The sequence below is a fragment of the Haliaeetus albicilla genome, chromosome 3 (genome assembly GCF_947461875.1).
Source record: "Haliaeetus albicilla chromosome 3, bHalAlb1.1, whole genome shotgun sequence".
NCBI classification, from domain to species: Eukaryota; Metazoa; Chordata; class Aves; order Accipitriformes; family Accipitridae; genus Haliaeetus; species Haliaeetus albicilla.
In genome coordinates this window covers 6,466,293-6,494,144 of record NC_091485.1, presented here as the reverse complement: position 1 = coordinate 6,494,144, position 27,852 = coordinate 6,466,293, and the positions used below count along the sequence as shown (strand labels likewise).

Below are 27,852 nucleotides of genomic sequence, written 5' to 3'. Positions count from 1 at the left end.
TCTTTGGGCCAAGTCAAGTTAGTCATGCTGTGGTTTGTGTGAAAGAATAGACATCTGTAGGTGATAGCAAATGTGTGTAATTTCACTCTGTGTAAGAAAAAAGACTGAATACTGTACTAGTCCAAAACAAAATTTAATTTAATTTTTTCTTTCAGTGGAGTCCTACTAGTCATGCAGCAACATGGCATGCTTTCTTATGAAGAAAAGCTTTAAAACCTGAACCACTTTTTGCTTAAATATATTTTTCCTTTGTCTTCTGCTCTAAAATGCAAATGACTTATTTGCTTTATACTTATGAAAGTAGTTTACACTAGAAAATGTTTTAAGTAATGATAGAGGATGATACCAGAATGTGGCCCAGTGAAAAGGGCATACTGACTCTCATTTTCTGGCAGTTTATTATACAGTGGAGCCTCTTCAGCACGCGTCACCTCCTGCTCTGGCAATATTCCGAAATCTTTGCCTTCTGGCCAGTCCGTGATCACTTCCAAAATTCTTGGGTGACTGGGTTTTCCTGTTCAAGCCCATTGTGATCAGTGCAACCCACTTACTCCACGTGGCATCAGCTGCATGATGTGTAGAGGAGACCCTCCCTTTGAACATCCAGCCCAGCACCGGCGGTTGGGGCGCTAAGAGGAGCTGTGTTTCGGTACCAACCACTTCTGAGGCAGCCTGAACTCCTTCATATGCTGCCAATATCTCTTTTTCAGTTGGAGTATCGCGAGCCTCGGATCCTCTGTATCCCTGACTCCAAAACCTCAGGGGTCAGCCTCGGGTCCCCCGCCGTGCCTTCTGCCAGAGGCTCCAGGCAGGGCTGTCCTCTCCGCCTGCGGTACAGAGCACGTTTTTAACATTTTGTCTTGCCCAGACTGGCCCAAGGGCTACTGCATGAACAACCTGTTTAATTCTGTACTGAAAGGGTTGTCAGGCATTGGAACAGGCTGCCCAGGGAAGTGGTGTGGTGGAGCCACCATCCCTGGAGGTGTTCAAAAAACACGTAGACGAGGCACTTCAGGACATGGTTTAGTGGGCATGGTGGTGTTGGGTTGATGGTTGGACTTGATCTTAAAGGTCTTTTCCAATCTAAATGATTCTATGATTCTATGATTAATGGTACCCCACTTAATATGATTGAACCTGGTAGTTCGGAAAAGTACCTGGGACTAAAAATAGACCCATGGACTGGAATATCTAAAGCTGAACTACTGGCAAAGATAAAAGACTGGTTACAACGGATAGGTGAAGCTCCACTGAAACCATTCCAGAAGGCAGACATCTTGAAGGGATATCCTATCCCGCAACTGATCTGCTTAGCAGACCAGGCTGACGTAAAAGTAATGTACCCAGAAACGCTTGCCCTGACAATTTGAACAACAGTCAAGGAGTAGTTACATCTATTGCTAAGTACCTGCGATGCCGTTCTATATTCCAGTACGTGCGATGGAGGTTTAGGCATCACGAGACTCTCGGGTCTGATCCCCAGCGTACAAGCCCAAAGGCTGCATGGGATTGCACAGTCTTCGGATGAACTAATAAGATCAATTGCGAAAAAGGTAACAGCTGGAAGTGACAAGAACAAAATTCCATCTATTTGGGACCCGAGGGTGGTTAGGGTAAGATTAGAGGAACTGGGCGACGAGGAACCAGCTTCGGAATGGGAGCTACCAGCCCCCAAAATTATTTTTCCTGAACCGCGTGACTGGAGAAAATGGGAATTTACAAATTGGACCAAGTTACAGTCCTGGGGCCGTGGAATTGCCAACTTTGAAAAAGATAAAATCAGTTAACAACTGGATCGAACGTTACAGGGGCATCCCTCAGAAAACTTCCCACCGCGCCAGAAGTGAGAGCTAACGCGTATCCCACTGGGGAATTCCCAGCAAGGGGGAGGCAGGAGCCACAACTTGAATCCTGTCAGCCCTGCCAGGCGGAAAATTAAACGTGCTCGCATCACCGGGTACTGCCCCGCGGTACGAGGCGCCAGAATTAAAAGGCACAATGTGAAATATTGATGGATGGAGCTCGAAAGGACTGGGCGGTATTCCGGGAGCCCATATGACACGATAAACAAAACCAAATAGTTAAGCCCGATCTTGTGTTTCTAAAGGGAGATCAGGTGATAGCTGTAGATGTCATGATGCGGTGTGAAGGCCAAACGGCGGGAAAAGCGAAGCAATATCACCACCTTCAAGATCAAATCTGTGCGTCACCGGTAATTTCCGGTTAGGCTGCTGAAGGATTTTTTAATTATCATCATCATCATTATTATCGTTAATACCGCAGGCACCGAAGAAACCTCGCTCCCCCCTCCCTGACAAGCCGCCACCCCCCGCCTTCGCCTCATGACGCACGTCACGCCCCTCCGCGCTGACGTCACGCCGCGACGCGCCGCCCTCGCCCACCCCCCTAAGCCGTCCCGTCCCGCTAGGCCGGAAGTGACGGAGAGACGTGACGGCGGGCTGCGTCGGGGATGCGCGAGCAGCGGCGGCGGCGGCGGCGGCGGCGGCGGGGCGGGGGCGGCCCGGTTGATCCCGAGCGGGGGCGGGGGCGGCGGCGGGCGCCGCCATGTTGAGCCGCAGCTCGTTCACCAGCCTGGTGGTGGGGGTGTTCGCCGTCTACGTGGCGCACACCTGCTGGGTGATGTACGGTATCGTCTACACGCGGCCCTGCCCGGCGGCGGCGGGAGGCGGCGGGGCGGCGGCGGCGGCGGGGTGCGTCTGGCCCTACCTGTCGCGGAGGCCCAAGCTGCAGGTGAGCGGGAAGCGGCGTCTGAGGCGCCGAGCGGTGGTCAGCGCCCCGTCTGAGGCGACGGCGACGGCGACGGCGGGAGCGGTCCCCTCACCGCTGAGGGGAGGCGAGGGCTCCGGGCCTCGTTTCCCCCGGCGCCGCGCTGGTGGGTGCGGGAAGGGCGGCGCTGGCTGACGGCTGCGGTCACGCGTGGCCTGCCCGCAGCTCCCGCGCACCCCCCCCCCCCCACACCACACCCCCCCCTTCCCTCACCTCGTAATGCCGCGGTTTGGAGAGGGGGGCTGGTGGTCTGTGGAGGGCGGGTAACGGCCGCGGAGGGTGGGATGGAAGCGTGTGGTGGGTTTGTTTGGGTTTTTTTTTTCTTCTGTTCCCCAGTGCATATAACCGTCCTGCCACGGGGGCAGCTGGCGAAGCTGAAATACAGCTCCGTGCTCTTAAGCGTGAGCTTGGCGTTTCCGTACCCTGATTTCTCCGTGCTGTGTTTTGATTTCAGTTAAGCGTGTATACGACCACGCGGTCAAGCATTGGTGCCGAGAGTAACATAGATCTGGTTTTGAACGTGGAGGATTTTGATATTGAGTCCAAATTTGAAAGGTAGGTACCCAAGCTACGAGTTCTTCAATTCCGAAGTATGTATCCTAACTAGTAGTTATGCATATGGAAGTACGCATGAGGTAAGGTAAGGTAGACTGTTCATAATACTTGCGTTGAAAGAGTAGAGTTGTTGTGCTTACATTCTTTGGGGGTTAAAGCTATTTTTGCATTCTGTACACGCTGTTCGGTTCACACTTGTCTTCAAGAGTAATAAACATATTTGCCATGTTAAGGCAGTAAAGGTGTTAGTTGGATTTCAGCCTTAGAGTTGAGGACAAAGTGCCGCTGTTAATAAAACCAGTATTTTTTTCTTTAATTAAAGGCTTCTAGAATATTTCATGGATTAAACATTGGTAAAGTGCCTGCCTTGATGGAAATGCTGTGTCAGATTCACCTGATACTGAGAAACAGTCTCTTAGACAAACTTTTCTTAACGTTGAAAGTCATCTTCTAGGTGCAGGAAGCAAAGCTTGCAAAACAAGGCTATACTAGTAAACACAGAATGCCTGTTTCTCTCGTGTAGATTCTGCAAATCTTGAATGCTGTCCTGTGTTGTCTGTTGTAATTTTCAGATACCGCTCTAAACATTCATCTCACTAGCTGTGCTTGATCAGTAACATATGTATGACGTGTGCTAAGCTTAAGTATTGATCAGTTTGGATCAGCGTACTCTTCTCAGCAGTATAGCCAAATGTTTTACAAAAGTGTGCTTTGCTTATAATAGTAAACATTACTTTCCATTGTGAGAATCTAAGTCAAAGTGCCTGCAAACGCTTGAGACTTTCCTCTAATAACGCGTAGCCAGTCTGCTAGCTGCATGATGTTCTTAATAGCCATGGCTTCAGACCCGGAATAGAACTTGCTAATAATTGTGAAAGTAAACCTTGTTTTCCTGGTAGTTTAGAGTTTTGCGATCTTCTGAAGGGATGTTGGTGCTAAGATGGAGTAAGATTGTGCCCTTAGACAAATTTCTGAGTGTAACATTGCGCTCTGTGTATGCCTCTTTACAATTAAAATGATTAGAACTGCTTGTTTTGTGCTTCATATTTCCTGCCTCACTTTTTTTTGTTTAAAATAGTCACCTTATTCTTGACTGTCTTCTTGCAGAGTCTCCCAAGTTCTTTCACGTTCTGCATTTTCTATAATTAAAGAATGCATTGGTCTGCAGTTAGGTCATTTTAAACTTCATCTCTGACAGACTTGAAAATATAAGAATTGTTTTACTGACACAGTCTGTTAAGCCATTGGAAGTATTCAGAGAAAAATAACCTGGGCAAATTTACGGGAATAGAGGAGGTATTACGCAAGGTTGCATGTAGGGTGATTTCTTGGCTAACACGAGGGGAGTGACTTCATGGTTTGGGGCTCCAATCTCGAGTTCTATGCTTGGCATGCCACAGCTAAGAAGATATTTTATTAATGCAAAGCGCTTGGCAAAACTTCGTGATTTTCTTTTAAAACTTTTTATCGTGTATACAATCTGGGATACATATTCAGTACACAGAAAGCTATTTTCTACAAGTGCTGTGGTAATTTTGGCCCTATGACCTCTTGGCAGGGGAAAACAGCGAAAGAACTGATGATGCAGTCCTGTGTTATCTAGGGTAATAAAGGATAAATTGGACAAAGATTGAAGTATCTTAAGATAACAGTAAAACTTTGGAAATGCAAATATTATGATACATACTGGAGTATATAAATTGATCCTATCCAGCCACAGCTCACTGGGACATATTAGCCAGAACTTAACTGTTGTGTGCCAGGGAACCTAAATGTCTTGTCTTTTTTTTTTTTTTTTTTTTTTTTTCCCCCTAATGTCCCCAACCTTTTCTAGCTTGCTCCCAGAACATCTTCAGTGATCTTTATATGTATAGCTAAGTATTTCAGCATGTGCTATTCTATCTCATAATGTATTTATTTTGTATTTTAGGACAGTGAATGTCTCTGTACCAAAGAAAACCCGAAATAATGGCACATTATATGCATATATATTTCTTCATCATGCTGGCATTTTGCCTTGGCATGACGGTAAGCAGGTGCATGTGGTGAGCCCTCTGACCACGTACATGGTCCCTAAACCAGAAGAGATTAATTTGCTCACTGGAGAATCAGCCACACAGGTAAGTGGTTTTTCTATCTATAGATGAACAACTGGAAAAAAAAAAAAAGTAATTTCTTTTATAGACACTTCTAGTGTTAGCATCCGCTGTGCTTGCATCTTTACGCTAATGATGATACTAGGGGAAAAAAAAATTAAACCCCCTCTTCTTGATTATCACCTTGTGCACTAATAGTAGACCACTCAGCACAGCAGAGGTAGAGCACGCTACGACACTGGCTGCTATCAAAACACTTCCCTAGTTAAAGTTAATTACTTCTTTAAGGATTCATTGCTTTTGGTAGAAATAGTGTATTGTTCTGTAACAGCATGATGCTGCTTGCTATAATGAATTGGATTAACGTGAAATAATATGCTTTGCTTTTATAAAACAGATATGAACTTGATTTTGATATTGGCGAGTGACCAATGTTAAATTGCTTCTTTTCCTTTAGGATGTTCTTACTTTCCACTTCAGTTCAAGAGAATAAGATAGTATCATTTGACAAATGCTGTGATTACTCACCAGGGGAAAAAATGTAGTGTTATCTAATGAAATACTTGTGAATGGCTGTTGTGCCTTGTATTAAGTGGAGCTTGAGAATTTCACTCTGTTCTTCTTTGGAATCTGAAATACACCTCTAGCCAGCAGTGCTGTTTCTAAATCCTGTCAGGATAAAGTTGAAAATGAGTTGAGGCTAGAGTCCAACGCTAAAAGTCAGAACAGGTGGTGTTCACCCAAAGAAAAGCAAATAGAACACCCTTTAGCATCTACTGAAAGCTAAAGTTGTACTCGGTTTCAGCACTGCTTTACACAGCATTTGGAAGCTCAGAAGTTCAAAACAAATGGTCTGATCTTTTTACTCTCCAAAGTTCATATGGTTGATCATCCACATCCTTCTGACTGTTTTGAAGTAACATCTGATTACTCTACAGTCCTTATTTCAAAGTGGCTTTCTCTGACTAGTATCCACATTCCTAACATATTAAGATTAATTAGCTGAAAATTCATTCTTGATGAACAAGGCTGTAAATGGGCACTGAAGTTTTTAAGTGTCAGATTATGGTGGGCCTTTACAATCCGTTCTGTCATATTTGAGCAAAATACTTGACCTGGTCAAAATTAACGTAAAGTGTTTCTTAGTGGGCTTCTGTTTTGTGATATAGTTAATGACTCCATAGTTTCTGCAGGTTAGAGTATTACCCTCTTCAGAATTCTGTATTGTTTAGCAATATGTATGGTTATTGTATTTTTAAAGCAAATTGAAGCAGAAAAACAGACCAATGCTCTAGACGAACCTGTCTCTCACTGGAGGTCAAGATTAACCTTAAATGTCATGGTGGAAGATTTTGTGTTTGATGGATCATCCCTCCCTGCTGATGTTCACCGTTACATGAAGATGTAAGTCAATGACTTAGCTTTGCTAAATTTGTTATTTATAAACTTACTGCCCATTTCTTCAAAAATCCTCCCTGGCCTTCTTTAGTATTTTATGTTTAAATTGCCGTTTAGGGGACAAGAATAGATACTCTTAATGCTTGCGTTTCAGTAGTGACAATTAGTAAGATACTGCATACAAGAAAACCTTATTGGAGATGCCTCGTTCCTGGGCAGCTCAGAGTTTAGAATACTTTTTTGTATGGAGTTATCATAGTAAGACAAAGCAGAACTACAAAGACACAACTAAAATGCTACAGCAGACTTCATACCCCCTTGTTCTCAAATCATACTTCTGGCCTTTAAAGCAATTACTGTCCCTTGACCTTTCCAGTTATCCTTCAACTGCAAGTTATCTGTGCAAACTGCAATTGCTGAAGAGGCACAGCTAATCTCCTGTGGCGTCTTTTTTCTCCTTTTACGATTGACTTGATTTTACTTTGGCAATGTGTGTTCCTACATTACGTCACTTTCTCAAGAAAATACTGAAAAGCAGGGATAGGTTTTTAGGCCACTAAATGCAGGCAGTAGCTTCTTTCTGTTCACAGCTTGCTTAAATTAGTTCCAGCATTAACCATAAAGATAGTGCTGTATTGGCTTGTGCTGCTGTTTGTTGATGCCTTTCTCTGCAAGTATCCTGTTAAATCCAGAGATAGTTGCTTAATCAGGAGACCCTGGGGTTCTGGGATAGCTTCCCAGCCAGAATAGATAAACTTAGTAACTCATAAGATAGGCCCAGAACAAGAAGGGGTTGGGCTGGGGTTGATGAACGAGGATACTTTTTCTGGTCATGTTTAGATATACATCAGTGCTGTTCTGTCATTGCATTATACAGGAAATAGTTTGGATATGAAATAGCCTGCTGCAATTCCACTAGCAGTAGCTTTAATTGTAGTTACTGTATAGAAGTCTAAACCTCTTCAGTTAAATAACCAAGCAGTATTTCTGAGCCTCAATTTAGCACTTTTCTGTATTACTGTTGCCCCTTCTGTATTTAGTATGCAGTCTTTCTTAGCATGCATAGAGACTTCTTTCTTTTGTCAGCAACTAGAATTCAACTTTCAGGCTTTAAAAAGCTCTGTTATGCTAGTTCCATAGATGTTTACCGAGAACATCACAGGGGAGGTAACTGCCTTTCTAATGAAGAACTTCAAGAACTTGTCTCTTAGGGCATTAGGCTAAATACTTTCCTAAGGTATTGGCAAAGCAATTGTGTATAGGTCACAATTTGCTAAATAACTTTCCAGTAGTCAGTTCTGTAGAGGGCTCAAAGGCTGGTAAGTTTCTGTTGGTTTCATGCAGGTTGGTGAGGTGGTAGAGCAACCCAAGCAAGTGCTTCTGTTGAGGAGAGGACAGAGAAGGTTTCTGCTCCTTGTTCACTCTCCCCAGTAGTATCGAGCCTTCTGGTGTGCATACCAGCCATCGTGTTCATAGTCCCATGCTAGCTAGAGCGTGTGCTGTTGCTGACCTGAGAGATGTCACTGGGGGTGCAGAGGAGTGGGGGAGATGGTGGAGGGTTGTCATTGTTGCAGTAGGAGAGGGATACTTGAGACAAAGGATACAAATACATGGCAGTAAACTTCAGCACATTTCTCTTCGAACTTTTAATTTTCTCTACCCTTGATCATGCAACAACTTTGGCATCATCACAGCCAATGTCATTTGTCTTTCTTTTTTTTTTTTTCCTTATTCTGTCTTTCTATGGAAAAGTAAAAACAAACTAAAGAGAAGTGTGACGTGCATAATCTTTTATACAGACATCTCTCAGTGAAAGACTCTAGGCTAGCTGCTTCTTTCTTGCTGGGTATTAAAGGAAAATGTGCCTGAAAAGATGTTGGGAAATATCTACATGGGTACATTTGAAAGTGATGAATGAGTGCTAATTTGAATAAAAGTAGTTTTCTTTTTAGGTCACTATAGTCATAAAATCCATGTTTAAACATCCTAGGGTTCAGTTGGGGAAGACAGTGCATTACCTTCCAATATTATTTATTGATCAGCTAAGCAACAGAGTGAAAGATTTGATGGTGAGTAATAGAATACCTTTAATTACATTTAACAGTTTTAACAGTAATCTTCAATGTTGTTTTAATTACAATTTTGTCATAGGTTGTTTGCTGTAATGAAAAAGTACAAATTCACATAAGGACTCTATCAACGACTGTTTAACTTAATATGGTCAACTGTGGTAACTGCAGAGGCTGGATCTGGGTTTTGAGACTCCCGTCTAGCAGAATTCTCTACCAAACACTCCCTCCTATTCCACGAAAAGATACTTGGATTCCATTGCTTCTGCCTTTTGGGTGGATATGGAGGACATCACCGCAGCAGCAGCTGTGGTGGGAGGAGTCTCATGAGCAATTTGACTCTCTAAGCTGAAGAAGTTGTGTTAACATCCCAGAGCTGCTTCTGATACCTTCTAGGGAAGTGACCATACTGAACACAGCTGATAACTGGAGCTACACTGAGATAAGTCAGCAGTTGTTCTCTTATCTCCAAAAAATTCACTTGTGGTTAAATTTTCTGGTGGTGCTCTCTATCACATTAGAGTAACTTGAGCACCTGAAAATTTGGTGTTGCAGTACATCCAATGATTTTGTGCACTGAAACAAATCAGGGCTTAGAAATATCAATAATGGAGTTACAGAAGGATGAGATCTCTGGAGGTTGCTAGTCCAACGCCCCTGCTCAGGGTAGGGTCACCTAGAGTGGATTGCTCAGGATTCTCTCTGGTTGGCTTTTGGATATATCCAACGATGGAGATGCCATAGCCTCTCTGGGCAGCCTGTTCTAGAGTTCAGTCACCCCTGCAGTTACAATAAAGGTGTTTTCGTACATTTAAATAGAATTTTCTGCATTCAGTTTTTGCACAACTCTTCTCTTGTGGGAAATCATGCAGTTCCTTTGCTACAAGTTGCACGTGGCATCTAAACTATGTTCATCTTAGCAGCTCTTAGTTAAGCCCTACAGTTCTTTTCAGTTGCACTGGCTGGAATTTAGCTGTCAGAGTTTCTGAGAGCTAAAGTCTTGGAGTGTCTCAAAACTGTTAAACGGGTATGTCTGGATTCAGCATCTTCTAGATGAAAGTCTTGGTGGATCTAAACTTTTCGATAGACCTTCTAAATCATCTTTGCAATTCATTAACTTCAGCTCAGACAAAGAATTTTGTTACTTAGTGTTGGGGAGAATCTTCTTTAAAAACTTGTATCCCTCCCCCACAAAGCTTGTTCAGCAAAATAAACTCCTGAGCAGTTGTTACAACTCTTGGTAGCAGATAGTTTTGTCCAGTATTTCTTTAGATACACTTTTGTGATGTCTTTATCAGTGGTCATTGTCCTTTGTTTTAAGTTTCTTACCACAGCTCATTCAGTTCAGTACATTCATATGAGCTTCTAACTGGTCATGTACCCTGTTTACAAATAAACTCAGCATTCTCATGTTGTTAATAACATTCCTGCAGTTGTCATACATGTCACGGTTAATGCTATTGTAACTCACAGCTTTAAAGTCGATAAGGATCCTGAGAAGTGCTGCAAAGGCTATTCCATCAAAACTAGCAAACTTGCCCTTCGGCACTGGCTTATGTGACTCCTCAGTAGTGACTTGCCAAACGGCTTGCAAGCCTTGCAGAAAGAAAAAGGGAAGAAGGTGATAGAGCTTTTGTGGAGCACAGTCAGCGTTTGACTGTAAATAAGGGTATGGAAGCTGTCTGTTTGGTATGCCCAACCTAAAGTCATGGAGCTGAAGATGCGTTTTCCCTGCGTGTGCTAGACTCTGTAGATTTTGAACTGACTGTTGTTTTGACCCAGAAATAGGTCTTCTATGGTAAGCACTGTAGTCTAGATGTTATGTGTTCCTTGTGTTCTTAAATGTTCTTGCCAATGCTGGGGGTTTGGGGATTGCACAGGATTCTGATTTAATAAAGAGAAAGCTTTAAAATTCATACCGCTGAACTTACTTGCTTTGTTTACACACTGTATGGTAGTACTGACAGAGTGCTAGAAGTAACATGTGATGTTCTGAGGCCATACTACAAGAGTAGGTCGTATTGCAGAGGTTTGGTAACTTCCTAGTTTTCAAAAGCTTAACAACCATCACACTCAACTAGGTTGTGAGGCAGCACTTGTGGACTTCTAATTGTTCATTGAGAAAGAGTTCATTCTTCTAGTCTTTGTATCTTCATTTAATTTGCTTTTGCTGTTGAGGAATTCCTATCTCTGTCTTGTATTACAATCTGATTTTCTTGCTATGCTACCCCTCACTCCTTAGTAGTGCTTTGTCCGTGTAAAGTGCATTTGCTGAGTGTTACTTACCCGTCCATTTGCAACATTTTTGTTTCCTGTATGTCCTGCACAGGTAAAATTTCTTTTCCTTTTCTCCCAGAAATGTTGATGCTATCTTTGATAGACTTGAGAAATTGGAATGGGAATTGATGGATTACAGTCATCCTTTAAAAAGGAGAAGAAGCCCGGATGATGTTTATGTAGCTTTTGGTAAACAGCTGTAGAATCTTGCCAGCATTCTCTACTGTCAGCTGTAACCACTTTGGTTTCACCCTGGGTTTTTGTTTGTTTGTTTTTTTCTTTTTTGAGACAGTTCAGAGATCCCTGGCACCCTTTCAGTTTCTCAAGCTTTCTCCCTGCTGTATTTATAAAACTTTCTCAGCTTCTCTTCCTTTCCCATGCATGCATGCGTGCATGTTCTGCCACTGTCTGAAAAGCTTATAGGGTCTTGGGAGAGTGGTGAAATTGAGAATTGTTTGTACTCAGTGGAGGAAAGAGTGAATGGGAGAGTGAACAGAATCCCCAGTTCACATCTGACTGACGCGTGGGGAGGCTAAAACCATGTAACATGAGAATCAGAAGCCCATTCATCTCGGATAGGTGTCAGCTAACTAATTGCTGTAGAAACGGATACAGTGTAGAGTAGCAGTTCTGAGATGGGAATTACGATTGGATAGTAATTAGGAGCCAAGAGCAATAGATGTTGAACTGATGCTGTTCAGGGTGCCTGCCTATCTGTAGTCTTGAGCTATTCTTGAAGGTTTGAAACGTACTGCCTGAACTTGTACCTGGGTAGCTGTGGAGAATTCTGACATCTATGAGGACAGTGGTTTTTTTCTTTGTTTTAAACCTATTTGAGAGAGAGTCAACTATCATGCAGGAGGAGCTGAGGCAATTTTAGGCGCTTTTATTTTTTTTTCCAGCTTAAGGGGGCCCCAGGTAGTTCTCATCACAACTAAAGTGTAGATGGTACAGGAGGATTAGCTGAATTTTATTCCTCTTGGAGCAGGAAGATTTCTGTGACACCCCATATCCCAAGTTTTGCAGGCAGGGTAGTTTGCATTATCTTGCTTCCCCACATTTTGTTTTGATATGAGGTGTTGTAACTTTAATTTTTCTCAAAAACAGCCTCAATTTAGTTCTGACTGTGGCCTTTGATATTTGATTTTTTTAAATTATTTTTAATCTTCTAGCTTAGGTAATCTTAGCATATACGTTCAGAGAACTGTCAAAAGAGAGAATTACCTTAAGCACACTTTTCCCACTTGAGCCAAGACCAGCAGAAGGAACTTTATGTGAATATCTCAGAGGCATCTCTATACAGTAACAGTGAGACTGAGAACTTGAACAGAACAAACTGCTAATTTAGCATTTCTTGGGATAAATCCCCACAGACTTCAAGCATAGTCTAGAAGTCTAAGATCTTATTCCCTTTCAAAAAACAAACTGACCTCTTAAAATTGTGTGATTAAATCATAATGTGATATAATCATTTTCCTTTATTTAAAAAAAAAAGAATGGAAATCATTTTTGCGATTTTCCTGCTATTAAAAGAAACTATTTTTGTGAAATACAGGTTATAAATCGTTCAACAACAGAGCTACCTCTTACAGTTTCGTATGACAAAATATCTCTTGGAAAACTCCGATTTTGGATCCACATGCAAGATGCTGTGTACTCCCTCCAACAGTTTGGTATGTTTTTTATTTTTAATGACTTTAGGCCAAAAAAAAACCCAACAAACCAACCCTTAATAGTGTAGTCCTTTTCTCATTTTTCAGTTTTCAATGTGAAGCTCCCTTTTCTTACAGATCAAATAAAAGTTCAGAGGCCAAGTTGAATAATCCTTTTTCTTCCTAGTCGGACCAGAATGACTTCCTGTGTCTCGCTGTTCATGTCTCTGGTGTGTAACTACAACCTAAGCTGAACAACATGTTAAAGGCATATCAGTCTGCTTGCAACTGATGGGTTTTGTTTAAGGCAAGCCTTAACTTGCCAAAATATAGGTAGACTTGGGTTTTACCAATAAAGCTGCCATCACGTTTCAGGTTTATGATTTCTTGACAAAACGTGTGCAGGTGACATAAGATTGCTTTCATACTGGACTCTAGCATAACAGCAATTAACTGTCTAATACTTCTTGCATAATTACATGTTCTTTCTCTTAGGGTTTTCAGAAAAGGATGCAGATGAAGTAAAAGGAATTTTTGTTGATACTAACCTGTACTTCCTGGCTTTGACGTTCTTCGTAGCAGCGTTCCATGTAAGTGGAGAAACTTTGAGGTTTAGGAATTACAGCATATGTAATTAAAAAGCGGGGGGGGAACACACACGACTGAATTTCAACTCTTTCATTTATTAAGAACTGTTCTTGGAAATAGTAGTTTCAATAGGGCAATGGAGTTGTTTTCTGGTACAAGTCAGCTGTATTTCCAATACAGAGTTAATATAAAAATCTCAAAGAAAACAAAAATTTGAGATAACTAGATAGAAACTAACAGTCTTGACTGAAATATAAAACATTTAACTTCATTATCACTTTTTTTTTAGTTGTAGTTGAACCAAAGCCCCTAGAATTAATATGCCTGTCAACATCAGTTTAATTTTTGTTGTACTGTCACAAGGTTTACTGCTGCAGTGGTATAGCTGCGGCACGAATAGTAGGGTTTGAGTCTCTGACTTCTGATCCCTGGAGAAATTTAGATCAACTGATCTAAATTGCTTCAAAAAATTCTTGCTGTAAAGTGCAGAGCTTGTGACTCTAGTCATGGTTATTTGTTGTTGTTGTTGTGTCCCTCTCTTAGCATTGTGTATGTCTTGGTTTATATATGATTTTTTTGTTTTAATGAACAATTTTTTTAGACTTTATTGTTCTACTGTGAACATTTTTATCATCTACGATTGCACTCAATACAATTTCCATATTCTGGGAGAGATAAGAGCTTGCTGGGCATGTTATGTTTCTTTATACTTACATTAAGTACAGTTAATTTTGTTGGAAAGCCGTAGACTTCCCAGTCATACTCTTTTTTTTTTTTTTTTTTTTTTTCCCCCCCCCATTCTGTTTATCAGGTTGTAAGATTATCTGTAGACTGGGACTAGCTTTTCTGATACTTTTTTCTTTTGTGCATCATTTGCCTAAATTAAAAAAAATACATCCATTAAAATTCTCTGACCCAAGGGTTTCTTGAATCTGTGCTGCTTTTTTTAAGACAGTGAATGCTTAAAGGAAATACTGGAAAATACACTGAATGAAAATACTGAAAAAATTACTCGCTACAAATAAATTTAATGCTAAAATGTCCCTGAAGTTTAGGTCAACTTCTTAGTGATGAAACAGAGATGAAACCTGACTTGCTGTATTGCAGGATTTTTTAAAAACTTTAGTACTATCCAAGCCTAAATTGACTATCAATCCAATACAAAGGACTTTGAATCTAATTAATTGTGGCTTTCCCTGGTCTGTCAAGGAGGTGAGCAATTCCTCAGGGTCCTCATTCTTCATCCTCTACCATGTGTTACCCTGTATTGGGTCACTAACTTTCTTTACAGGACACTGCAATGTGCAGCATTGTAGTAGTAGAAGTATTTGGAATTCATCCTGTCGTTTTGCACTGCTTTTAGAGCCTGGGCTTCTAAAACAGTTTTTCTTTTTAGCTTTTATTTGTGATACTTAATTTTTATTTCTGAAGCTTCTAAAACAGGTTTTTCTTTAATTCCATCTTAAATGCATTTTTAACAGTTCAGCTGGCAGTCTCTAATTAGTGCACATTTCAAGCAAATGAGTGTGTTTTTTGCTATTTGCAGCTTCTCTTTGATTTCCTTGCATTCAAAAATGACATCAGTTTTTGGAAGAAAAAAAGGAGTATGATTGGGATGTCTACAAAAGCAGGTATGGGCCACAATGCGAAGTCTTGTGCACGTGCTGCATAACATATACTGTATGTTTTCAGTCTTACTCTAAGTTGACACTTTGTAGATTGACCAAGATGGCAAAATGAGATGTTTTTGTCTATGAAAAGAAGGCGGCTAACAGGCTGGTTCCAACTTCATTAGCATTGTGCTCAAGTATCACTTGCTTTTAAGCACTTGTCACTTCCGAGGTTTGACTGTCTTGCAATTGAGAATTAGTTTAGTATTAAGTCAATTACAATATTTCCCTTGCTGAAGGAAAAGAAAAATATTTGAGAAAAGAATGAGGACCAGAAAAAACCCCGTGGGTGGAGAGAATGTGTTATCATGGGTAATGTTGTCCTGTGAGTCCCACGTGTTCCTTGCAGGTAGCTACAGGTTCCAAAATAGTTGGGGGGCGAAACACTGTAGTGTAATGCCTTTACTTGATTTGGGCTTTGATGTACACAGGAGCAGTAGAAGCTCCTGTGGTGGGACGGGGGGAAGAGCATGCGAGGGTTGAGTTGGCTTGGAGGTAGGAAAGATGAGAGAAACATAGTGGTCTGACATCTTGTCAAGCCTTCCTAGAGACAGATGAAGGTAGTAGCCAGCCCTGGATGCTTCGAGTTTTAACACACCAGTCCCCAGCCTTGTTTATTGTGCTAATGCTTACTGCTTGTTTTTTCTAATAGGTTTTTCCATTCTGATTATAAACCAAAATGATAAACCTGGAGTCACTTGACCCCTGAGACTATCCCTAATTCTATCATATTTACAGATTGATTAAAACATGTGAGGAATGTATCAATACCAGGAACAAAATCAGGCATTCTAAATTGCGATGAATAGCAACATGTTTTTCTCATGTGGAGAATCTGTTTATCATCTTTATCAGGGTGCATTTGATCTTGTAAGGCATTTAATACTGCTGTTGGCATATATACACCAAAAAGTAAAAATTCAAAATAGTCCATGGAATTTCAGAATTGAGCATTAATTGCCAGTTTAAAAAGTGAATAAAATCAAATTGGAAAGACTGAGTGACAAAGGGTTTTCTAACCTTACTTTTGAAGTATCAATCTTCAGCCTCCAGTAATTGACGGTTCCCATCATCTCTTTAGCAAGCCTTAGTCACCTTTCTGCCTGTATCTCCTTCTTTCCCTGAGGGAGAAGTGCAACCGGCAATTGCTCTGGAATGGTACAGTGTAATTGTTGTTGTCTCAGTGTGTTGTATAGCTCTTCCCTCTTTCTGTCCCTGCTTAGGGCAGTGGTTATTCGAATCTAAGAATTACTTAGTAGACACAAGCATCTAAGGCTTTATAAAACCTGAAAAATAACCCTAAAATATACTTCTTAACATTTACAAACATTAAATTAGTTGCATGAGTTTCAAAGACTGACATTGTATTACCTCACAGCCTTTAGGCTTCCTTGAGACAAGAATCATTAATGTAGTTCATAATAGTACTAATACATTGCTGAACTGCTGCAGTACAGAAGTCTTCCTTAAATATTCCGATTTCCTTGCATCTTTTGTGATAAGGATTTCATAAAATGTTTTTGTTCCTTATTTGCCTGGAGGTATATAGATTACTGGCTATTTCTAGGACTACTTGATATATCAAGATGTATATAGAAGTTCATGCTTAAACTGCATAAGACAGAATTATAGTAAATAGGCCAACAGTCTTCTATCATCTCAGCTGTTTGTTTAAATATTAATAAGCCTTTTGTTTTCATTTTTTCTATTTAGTGCTTTGGCGGTGCTTTAGTACTGTGGTAATATTTCTTTTCCTTTTGGATGAACAAACAAGTTTATTGGTACTGATCCCAGCAGGCATTGGTGCAGTGATTGAGGTGAGTTCTTAAAGCTCTAGTACCAAACACCAGTATTCGCAGCGACATCCATAGTTTATTGTAGAAAAAGAATGCTAAACTAGTTACTGGAAAAATACTGCTGTAGTATGCTGGCTTAGCAGCATTGCTTAACTGGCTTTCAGTGGTAGAGGAGATTGTGTGCCTTTATCAAATAACTAAACTGGAAGTATCAGTTTCTCTGGGGTGGGCCAGCTAGTATTGTGGAAACCAAACGTAGAGCTATGCTGAGATTCCTTCCTATCACATCATCTGATAGGCATCACTCCTGACCAGGCATGTATAACCATGTCAGCAAGCCTTCACAGAAGCATTTGTCAAAGAGTAGGCTGTGTGCCATAAAGACAGTGCTGCAGGTCTGCAGCTTTCTCCCTGGCCGTGACTGAGGTGCTTGGGGAAGGAGGAGGAGGAGGAGGAGGAGACTGCTGGCTATGTTCATTATTCCAGAAGACCATGTCCAATCAGTGGGTTGCAGGTACTGCTTAGAAGCCTGATTTATGTGCAGTAAAGCACAAAGTCAGCAGCAGTGGGGAGGGGAGATCTCTGTACCTAGCGCTGCTTGCAGATCTATTTACTTCTCAGTATTTAAGAATAAGTTCAGGAGTGTCATGTGAAATTTTTGACCACACATCTGTTATAGTTGCAGACAGTCCCTGTGGAAACAAAACAGTTCAGAATTTTTAGTTAGTGATTAAATTGTTGAATAGAAAGTCATGAAGTGATCCTTAAATTTCAGCTTATTGTATAAAACAGATTGAGCTCTCGTGAAAACTACAAACAGTGGTGTCCTAAATAGTACTGTTTCACTATTTTTCAGGAAGTTGAGATTTTAAGTCTGATGTATTTCTGTGTGTTAAGTTTTTTGTATCAGATTTTCCAGTGGTTTTGTTCCTATAAATAGCAATTTAGTCTTATATTTCAAACTTTCTTTAGCTGCCTGAAATGTTAACTGAGTTTCAGGGATAAATATATATCCCTATAAATATGCTACTTCTTTTGTAGAATATCTTTTATTTTGATCCTTGAAATCTAAATAACTAAATTCAAAAAAATCTGAAGACTTCAGAAATTCAAAAGTGTCAAATGATTTAAAAGTGAATCAGGTCGAGAAAAGTGATGCTTTTGTTCAGTGGGGAAGAAGAAATAGTCCTGGTCTCTAAATGACTTTTTTTTGTTAGAAGTTTTAGGGGAAACCAGATCAGGCATGTATGGTGGTAGGGTAACAGGAATGATCAGCTATGCTACAGGATTTAAGTGCAATTAAAACTCTTAGGATATTGCATTTCTCTTTAATAATGAAGATGAATTTCTTGGTTGCCACTGCCTAAGAACAGGCAGATTCAGATCTCATTTGGTTGTTGTGCCTGAGATTCTTCTTCGAGCTGTGCAAAGATCTGTTAAATAGATCTCTCTGAGATCTGTAGTTCCTATGACTGTTTGGCTCCTATCATCTTTCTTGTGCATCTTATTTTCCGGTATGTTGCTTCTGGATTGCAGGCTGGGGGAACTGGGTTGAAAGGATTATATAGGAACACTCTGTGGGACACTTAAATTGAGAGGAAATGTTCTGTAGGTTCTGTTGAAGTATGTATCTCTCCTCTCAAGTGATGGTGAGATAACATGGTTATCTCAAGGTGAAAATGAACATATGGACTATACATCTCAAAGGAATGTGCTGGGAAGAGCTTTTTCACAACTTGTTCTTAACACCTGTTTCTCATGCAGTAATAATAGTGACATTGCTTCTGTAATAAGTAATTTTCTTGCTTGCATCAAAGATGACAGTAAAGGATTGTCTGTACCATATTGCCCTTTTTTGTTTGGAAGGTATGAAGGGTGAGAAGACAATATTGGTGTATCTAAATTTAAACAAACAAACCTTGTTCACAAAAAGCTTCATGGAGCATAGCTCTCCTGGTGAGCTTACTGCGTTGGCTGAGTTGTTGAATCGGTATAGCAGAGTGGGTACATGAGTAAATTTTCAGGTGAACAGAACCTTTGGTTACATTACAGTCAAGCTGTTACAGCTGTGCAGTAAGTAGCCAAACAGTTCAGTGAATTCACTGACTTTTGCTTGTAGCCCACTACTGAAATGTAATGACCATGTAAGTGCCCACTTAATTGCTGTTAGGAGTTCTGAGGCACCTTCATCTTGCAGACCCCAGCTGACCTCAGAGGCAGGTAAAAACTTGCTTGGCAGGTGGTTACTGGAGAATTCTCTAAATGCCTGACCTGGGTTGCATGCTGCTGCTGAGCGCAGCTAACCCCCACCGAAGCGCTGCAATCCAGATATCCTGGAAGGACTATATTATTTCACTTAAAGTATATAATCTGATACAGAGACTTAATAGTGCAAGCTCCCAGCATTGTACTTGTCTGGTGACAGGTTGTTTGGTTTATATAGAGACGCAGGCAGTGTGCTGCAATGAGGCTGTTCCTGCTTTATGCAATGGGTGCTTAAAATAGATATTCTGGTGTCTTGATTCTGATTATCTGAATCCTGCATAAGACATTCCTTTGGATAATATTTTATGTGCACTTGTTTTTTTTTTTTGGCTAATCACAGCTCTGGAAAGTGAAGAAAGCTTTGAAAATGACAATCAAGTGGCAAGGCTTAAGACCGAAAATGCAGGTATAGTAGACAGTAGGCTGTTAATGATTACACTCTTGATTTGTCCATCTGTTTCCATGTTCCTGTGCAACTCGGCTTTTAGTGAAGTGAAGATCTAAAAAAAAAAATAAAAGCTTTGTATATACATCTTCTCTTTATGGATGGCTTAATCCAAAAGCTGGATGAGGATTTTCAAACTGAATTTCTTTGAGTTCTGTAGAAGAAGCAGCTATTTGTATGTATTTATGGTGTGAGAAACTTCAGAACTCCTGTTAGTCCTGCTAAATCTTAACAGGTGGGACTGTGCTCCTACCACTGTATCAGAAAGGCGCTCTTAAGTGACATTGTGATTTGAAGTAAGAAACTGAATTTTTCTTGAAGCTGTAGGTATAACTTCTCCATTGTGGAACTAGTAGAAGTGACGTGTTCTGGGGACAGGACAGTCTTTGACAAATCCTCTGGGTAAAAATTAAGTCCTGAGACTGTTTGCAGGACATGCAGTGGCAGCAGGGATTCAGATTAACTTTTTTTTGACATGAGCATAATCTTTTTAAGTTACAATCGACATGGAAAGTTTCTCCTGTTGGTAGGAGAAACAGTTGTCTAATCTTCAGTGTTTACTTCACAAGAAGTATTGGGGTTTTGTGCTGCTTGAAGTCTCTGCATCTTGAGTGGCTGATAGCTCTGCTTGTTCCTTTGTCAGTATTCAAGGCACTGTGTTTAAGCAGTGGCAGTCACAATTCCTGGAGATGTGGCAATAATGCATAACTGAACTCTTTGTGCATGAAAATGGTTATGGTTTTTAATGATGGCTTGCTGTATCAGCCGGATTCTTAGCCACTTGACTTTGCTTTTCCTTTGTGAACTCTGCTGTCTCAACACCATTTTCCTAAGCAAAGCAGTCCTGGATGTTTGGTGTAAAATATGAAGAGAAAAACTAAACTTTTTGCCTACCTTGTGTTTAGCAGGCTGCACAGAACATTTGTATGACTCTCTTGTATAGAAACTTATAAGAACTTTGAACTGTTACCTAGCTTAATGTCTAAGCAGTTTAGTTTGCAGTTTAAATTTCTGTTCAGGGAGTTGGACAGCAAGTGCATTTCACCCCAGTCGTGACTTGATTATCTTTTTATATGTATTGCAGTTTGGCACATACAGTGACTCTGAAAAGAAAACTGAGGAGTATGATACCCAGGTAAGAGGGAATCCTGTGACTTCTGATCTATAAAGTCTATTTATGTGGCCTGCTCATTGACTTGTTTTGCTCTTCTTATTGCTACAAGTATATTTTCCATGTTCTCATAGTTGTCAAGTGGATCATCATCATGTGGATGATCAGATAGTGAAGATTTGTTCTGATAATTTATGAAAAGAAACAGTGAAAGAGTTGTTTTGTTAGCTGAATCTGGTTGAAACATTTCTCTGAGAAGCAGAATTGCAAGTAACTTATCTGAAGAGAAGTATCTTAAAGGGCTGACATTCACAAATTTTAAAATGGATATTTTTACTTGTTATTTATAGTGGAGGAATGTTCATGTGCTTCCTGATTTCTGGAAGGAGTTGAACATAGGTGGCAACATTGGTGCTAAGTAGAGAGCTACTCTTAAACTCTAACCTTTGTGCTGCCTCTTGGTGCCTATGCTCTAAGGTGCTTGGTTGTCTGAACTGGGCATTGGAATTGTCACCACTTTCTCTAGAACTGGAAGCGTGCTAGAAACAATAGCAGATATTTGGGAATAGGAGAAGATTTTCAGGAAAAATATTATGTGGCTGTCTTCTACTTAATGCCATGAAAAGTCTGCTGTATATAAAATGTGAACTAACAAACTGTTTTCCTTGTCTATTAGGCTATGAAATACTTGTCATATTTGCTCTATCCACTGTGTATCGGTGGTGCAGGTTACTCCTTGCTGAATGTCAAATACAAAAGGTACTGTAAATCTATAAATGATCTTGTACAGAATTGAAACATTGCCCATTTTTTCTATATAAATTAACTGGAGATGATGGGTTATGGAAATCAGTTATGTTAGTTTGTTTCATTCATAAGCCAGGAACTAGAAAATTCCTCATTCTATAGGATCTAAAGCTGAAGAGTCTAGCTGGTTTTTTAGTGTCCTGTAAGCTACAGGCTGTTGGATTTCACAAGTAACCTGATATTACTGTAGTATAGAATTCAATAGCTTGCGTACATGAGTAAGCTGTCAATCAGAAGAGGAGGAAGAAAGCTGCCACTGATGTTCAGACAACTGGTAAGGTGACAGGAGAGATGACAGGAATTCAGTGGTTGAATGTGTCCAGTAACAGCGAGAAGCAAAAACTGTCCCAAAATTATTTGCTCTGACCAAGAGGTTCCTGTGTTCTCAAATATGATAGCTAGACGTCAAGCAAGCAAAAGCATTTTTAAGAGAGGACTCTCTATTCCTTTAGAGCCATGGACTTACTGCAACATATTGATGCTTCAGCAAGAGCTGAAGACTCAGTATTTCATGAAAAGGTGAAACTCTTGTCCACTTTCACTCAAAATAATACAACTAGTTCATTTTGTATTAGAAAGATGCAAGGAAGTATACAGCTATAAGCCTTTGTTGTAGAAAAAAATCTGCAAATGCAAGCATTGTGATGGCCATGTAGACATACTTTTTATAGTCTTTAGACCCAGAAGGGATGGGAGGGAGAGCAAGCAGTAGCTTAAAATAACATCAGAAAGAACTACTGTTGCTGCATACATGAGCCATAGCACTTGTACTAGAAACTGGGGCAATTTCTGGGCTATTAGAAAAATAGTTTTTTCAAAAGGTTCTTGTCTTAGTAAGGGGCTAACAAATATGCAGCATTTAAAAATTTTGCTTTTCTCACAAAATTCTTGAATTCATTCAGTACTGCAAAATACTATATGCCAACTGTTCAATGAGCTGTAGCTTAAGAAAGTGAAAACAATTCATATCATAGAATTTTTATCATTGTTAAATCTGTTTGTAAGGAAATGTGATGGAACAAGCAGTCTTAAGAGTGGCTTATCCTTTAATCTTGCAGGCATCTTCTGATGCATTTTTTTAGATGCTTATGGATTAGTGAAGTGCTGCTACAGCTGTAATGTTGCTATTAACATGTCACTAACACAGCAGTGCAAGTTTATTTTTAAATGATGTAACCTGAGCATCACAGTTATTAGCTGTTCTTACTATCACAAGCAGAAGCATGGAATTTGACCACTATCTGTAGCACCACTGTTGCTTTGCTAAGATTGTGCTCCATTGAACATCTGGGAAGGGTTGTTAGATGTAAGGAGGCAAAAATGTAGTTTCCTTGTATCTACTTTTGTTTTTTAAGTGCCTACTGTAGTGGTTTGCACTGAATGGTATTTGTTGTTTGAAATTTGGTTTAAGTCCTTACAGTGCCATATTAAGTGTCTCTTTAGTATTTAGAATACAGCGTTACCTCTGCAAGCCTTAATACAGTCAGGGTTCAGTGTTCAGTATTATCTGATGTCAGTTTGTGTGCAGAAGTCTTAGAACGTTCTGAAAAAATGTAAAAGCCATTTATAAACTTGTTGTCCAAACTTCTTGTATGGACTGATAAGCATCCTTTGCTTAAACAACCTTCTCTGGAGCCCTGCCTAATCCAAGGAAGAGGCAAGGTATTTAGTTCTTGTGTAATTTGCAACGTAGCCTTCTCTTGGAGTAGTCAGCATACAGTCACGTAGAGGATGTATTACATGTATGTATATTTGGCTGAGGTGGAAAAATAACGGGATTGTCGTTTTTGTTTGTAGCTGGTACTCCTGGTTGATTAACAGTTTTGTCAATGGTGAGTCCCTTCTTATGTTTTTTTTCTATGCACATTTCAAATGGAGGCCAAGACTCAAAAGTAGAAAATTAACTGCTATCAGCTGGATCAGTGTACTACAGAGCAATAACTTGACTGTAGGTTCCAAAATAATCACGCAAAATAATAATGAACCTGAAGTGAACAAAAGGGATTAGATGTGTCTGCTCTCTTAAGGAAAATGACTGTAAATCTCTAATTGTGAAAGTACAGTTGGTGTGATGTACTTCTGTTGTGCACTTGTGTATAAGTTTTCCATATTTTATCTTCAGGAGTGTATGCTTTTGGATTCCTGTTTATGCTGCCCCAGCTGTTTGTAAACTACAAGGTGAGATTTAAAAGTGATAAAAGACTAGAAGTCTCTTCTTGCAGACTTTATTACAATTTGATATTTTTATTCCTAGATGAAATCTGTTGCACACTTACCATGGAAGGCTTTCACATACAAAGTAAGTACAGCTCTAATTTAAAGATTGGTGCAGTCGTTTTGGAAATAATCTTCTGTAAGAATCAGCTTAGTAATATGTATCTTAAGGCTGACAGTGCTTTTTTTGTTTAAGAACTAAACTTGTTTTACTTCAGCAACAAAATACAGTAACTGAGCAGAGACATCAGCAGTTAAATAGACAACAAAGGGAGAGTATTCAAGCAAGTAACCTTTAAAGCAGTAGAGTTCTCTTACTGAATAGCCTTTTCTTACAGAGCATTTATGGTTCCTGTTAAGATGCCAGAGGCTACCCACAACAAAGGCTTGTGTGTATGTAGAAAGAAGTATATGATGTTTTCAATTATGTTTAACTTATTGGGTTTTGAAGGGGGTAATTTACTTTTTCCTAGCAGATACTTAAAGTTGCTTGCTCTCTTCTGCACTTTGAAGAGTGGAAAGAATAGTCTGAGGTTTCATCTCTGATTGTTGTTTTAGAGAGCTTTGGGTTTCTTCCTTAATTTGAACTCTTTCCTGCATTGGAAGACTGTGGCAAAAATGAAGATTATTCTAACTTTCCATTTTCTGTAGTCTTTGTTTATGCCCTTTATACTTTTATGAGGAGCACCTTCAAATGAGGTAGTCTCAGAAGAAAACTAGCTAGACTAAATACTATTAGATGGGCTGCCTTGATGCATTCAGTTTCAATGGCTTATGAGGGCTGCCTAAGTGCCTGAAGGATGGAGCATTTAGCTTTTTCTTCCTTTCATCACTGTAGGATCACTCACTTGGGTGTTGACTTGGAAAGGCTGCCTTTTCCAACTTGCCAAGTTTGGGTTTTTGTTCCATGACAAACCTTCTTTGCACAGGCTTGAGAAGTGCCATCCATATTCTTTGATCGCTTTGGATTGATGTATTTGTTTTGACTTGCCAGAAAGAGCTTTCCTGTTGTAACTAATCAGAACTCTCTCCTGTCCAACACCCCCATCTTCTGCTAATGGTTTGTTTCATCGTACAAACGTTGGTTCATTTTGAAGAGTGAGTCCTTGTGTGCTTCGAGAATACATCATTTTGCCCCTTATGGTATGGATTAATGTACAGCTTGCTAATACTGAAAGAAGCAGCCATGTTACTGACTCAGTTCATTAACCCAAGAGTGAATATTCTTTGCTGGACTTGTTTCCTGCTGGTTTTAGTGAGTTTGAAACAGTTTATTGCACCATTTGAGTACTAGTAAGAGTTGATTCCTAGTCCTCCCTGTAGGCTAGAGCCAGATCCAGAGGAGTTGCCCTTCTGTTTACTTTCTTTACCTTCTCTGACAAAATATTGTTGCCTGTTGTTCTCCCAGCAGATGTCTGGAAATTTAAACTTTTTTACTCAGGAAAAAGTAGTGAGAAAATATTTCATTATTGCTTCAGAAACAGAACCTATAGTATGCCTAGTTGAGTGGAAATGGTGTAGAAAAATATGTCTCGAATAAGGGATGGGTGATTACTTCCAGGAGAGCACCAAACGTACTTTAAAATCTCTCCAAGGCTATCAAGTTAATGCTCTTAAGAGCAGTAAATTAACAAGTTTTTACACAAATTTAAAATTCCCACAGAAAGTGAAAGTGAACTGACATTTGTAAATCTTAAATCATTTGAGTAATGAATGAATAAAAGTTCTTTTTCCAGTTTCTTTTAAAGATGTCGCTGAAGTTGAATCCATGTTTTTCCCCTCACATGACAATACTCTCACTTACCTGAAGTAAACCTACTTCCTTTTTACTTGTAACTGTAATAGCGTGGTCTGTAGCAGACAGTATGGTCTTTGTTAAAAGAAAGCACTTCAAAGTTTGCATTACTTAGTTTTTCAGCATAACACTTAAGTATTGTTATAAATATGGAAGCAGTCCATATTCCTACTGAAGAGTACAGTTCTAGGAAGCCTGTTTCCTGTAGCTTTGTATGACAGATGACTTCCTTTCTTCACAGCCAACTGAAGTATACTTTTCTTTTATTTGTAGGCATTCAACACCTTTATTGATGATATATTTGCTTTTATCATCACTATGCCAACATCTCATAGACTGGCGTGCTTTAGAGATGATGTTGTGTTCCTGGTGTATCTTTACCAAAGATGGTATGCCTTTCTTTAATATTCATCAGAGTTTTTACAATGCTGTAGATGGTTGCAGTCTTACTGTTATAAAGAACTATAAAATAGTTTGGGATAGACCTCAAGCAGAATTTTTATACTATAGCAATATATAGTATGGTCTGGATAATGGTAGTTGTGTGTATGCCTAGTGAAGGGAATGGTGAGCAGGGGATCCTGAAAATGAGATCTCACTACACATAAGAGGAGCAAAAGAGCTTTCCATAACTGACAGCATTCCTGCACCCTTTTTAGTACGCTGAGAGAGTAGTCAAGCAATTCCTTTTCTCACAGCACTCTCAGATTTTTTGTCAGTTACCCCTTCTCCCTCCCCAAAACAGTCCTCCTTTTCAGCAGATAGTTTCGCATTTGCCAGTTACAAAAAAGATTAACCTGAGACATCACTACCTGAAGTAAGGTGAAGGAGAGCAATTCTGAAGCTTGTATTCACAAGCCCACTTAGGAGTTCTGGGCTTCTAACCCTTGCTGAGGGGCTACATGTCTACACGTGCTCAGTATCTGAGGCATGCTTTCCACGTTACTCTGCAAGGCACTAGCAAAGGATGTTTTCTGATGAAGGATTGCCCTGCTGTGCTTTCCTCTTTATCTAGTTTCCAAACACAAGTTATCAGGTTCTCTTGTAAGTTGAGCATCAGGCAAGTTGCAAATGCTTTAAGTAGCTAAAATCAGATGGGGAAGAAGGCTATATGTGGTTATCATTGAAATGTCATTCATAAGTGAAGCTACAGAAAGTGTATTCTTGTTCCCAAGAATAAGTATTTATATGTGGACCAAACACGAATTTTAAGCCAAGTTCACGTTATACCAGAATATATGGATGTGTACATCTAACTAATCAATACTAAATGTGGACTTCAGTTCTGGGTTTATATAGTCACACGTAAGTATAGTAAAATAGGTCCCCTTCCAAGGTATTTTTCTAGAAGTTAAGAGCTCAACAACTTCTGATAGGGGCTGGGCACTTGTTTCACGTTGAGAGGTACCCTGGATGGCTTGAGAAGTACTCCAGCCAAGCTTTAGGGGACCTAATACATCTCTTAAGAGGCCCTGTTATGAGACAACTGGTTAAGTCTTAATGTGAAGAAGGTGATGTGTCTGTAGTTAATCTTTAAAACTGTTGTGGTTTTTGCCACAAATGGGAATAGAGAATACGATGAGAAAGAAGTTCACTTTTAAAATTAAGTATCACAGAACTGCTTAATTCCTTCAGGTAGCAGACAATATTGTAACTAATCGCTTGTTTTTTCTGCCAGGCTTTATCCTGTGGATAAGAGCAGAGTGAATGAGTATGGAGAATCCTATGAAGAAAAGCCAAAAAAAAAAGCTCATAGAGAATAACTTAAGAATTGAAGAAGATTCTGACCCCTGGACTCTTAGTGGCTTCATGTATTATCTGGTCTTAAGGAAAAACTTATTTAATAAGAGTATTTTTAAAGCTTATGACAGAACTACATGGACAATACATCTTCTATATTGCCAAAATCTAGTTTTGATATCCTCCTATTTCAAGACCCTCTTTTGTCCTCACAAGGTCCACAGTCTGCCAGATGTTGTTGAATAAACTTCCTGCATTTAAACTTCTCTTCGGTGAAAACCTAAATGTCCTGACTGTTGTAATTAATATCTAAATCTATGTTTTGAAGGCAACTCACTAACTCAAAGTGTGGTGCCCATGCCACTAGGCTATGAAAAGTGAAAAAACAAGCCAGTGTGTTACAGCAGAATCAAGCATTATTGCCAAACTGGAGGCTGTCAAAAATAAAATGTATGATATTGGATTCTATGCCAATTACAAATCAATCTTGTTTAATAATGGAAATTCCAGAAATAGTGATTAAAGCTGTAAGTTGTATGTGGGCATTTTTCATGGCTTAAAAAAAAAAAAATTGTTGGAAATACAGG

General features: G+C 39.8%; 1 protein-coding gene across 1 annotated transcript; it reads left to right on the top strand.

Annotated features, from left to right (window-relative positions):
* Window positions 1-2,489: 2,489 nt before the first annotated feature.
* CLPTM1L (CLPTM1 like) lies at window positions 2,490-27,852 on the top strand. Its single transcript, XM_069778756.1, has 17 exons — window positions 2,490-2,751; window positions 3,242-3,342; window positions 5,273-5,462; window positions 6,700-6,842; window positions 8,827-8,905; window positions 12,738-12,855; window positions 13,330-13,424; window positions 14,969-15,053; window positions 16,806-16,909; window positions 19,494-19,559; window positions 20,683-20,733; window positions 21,386-21,468; window positions 23,314-23,348; window positions 23,639-23,694; window positions 23,771-23,815; window positions 25,799-25,914; window positions 27,204-27,852. The coding sequence occupies exons 1-17, from the start codon at window positions 2,566-2,568 to the stop codon at window positions 27,286-27,288; spliced, it is 1,638 nt and encodes a 545-aa protein (XP_069634857.1). The 5' UTR covers window positions 2,490-2,565; the 3' UTR covers window positions 27,289-27,852.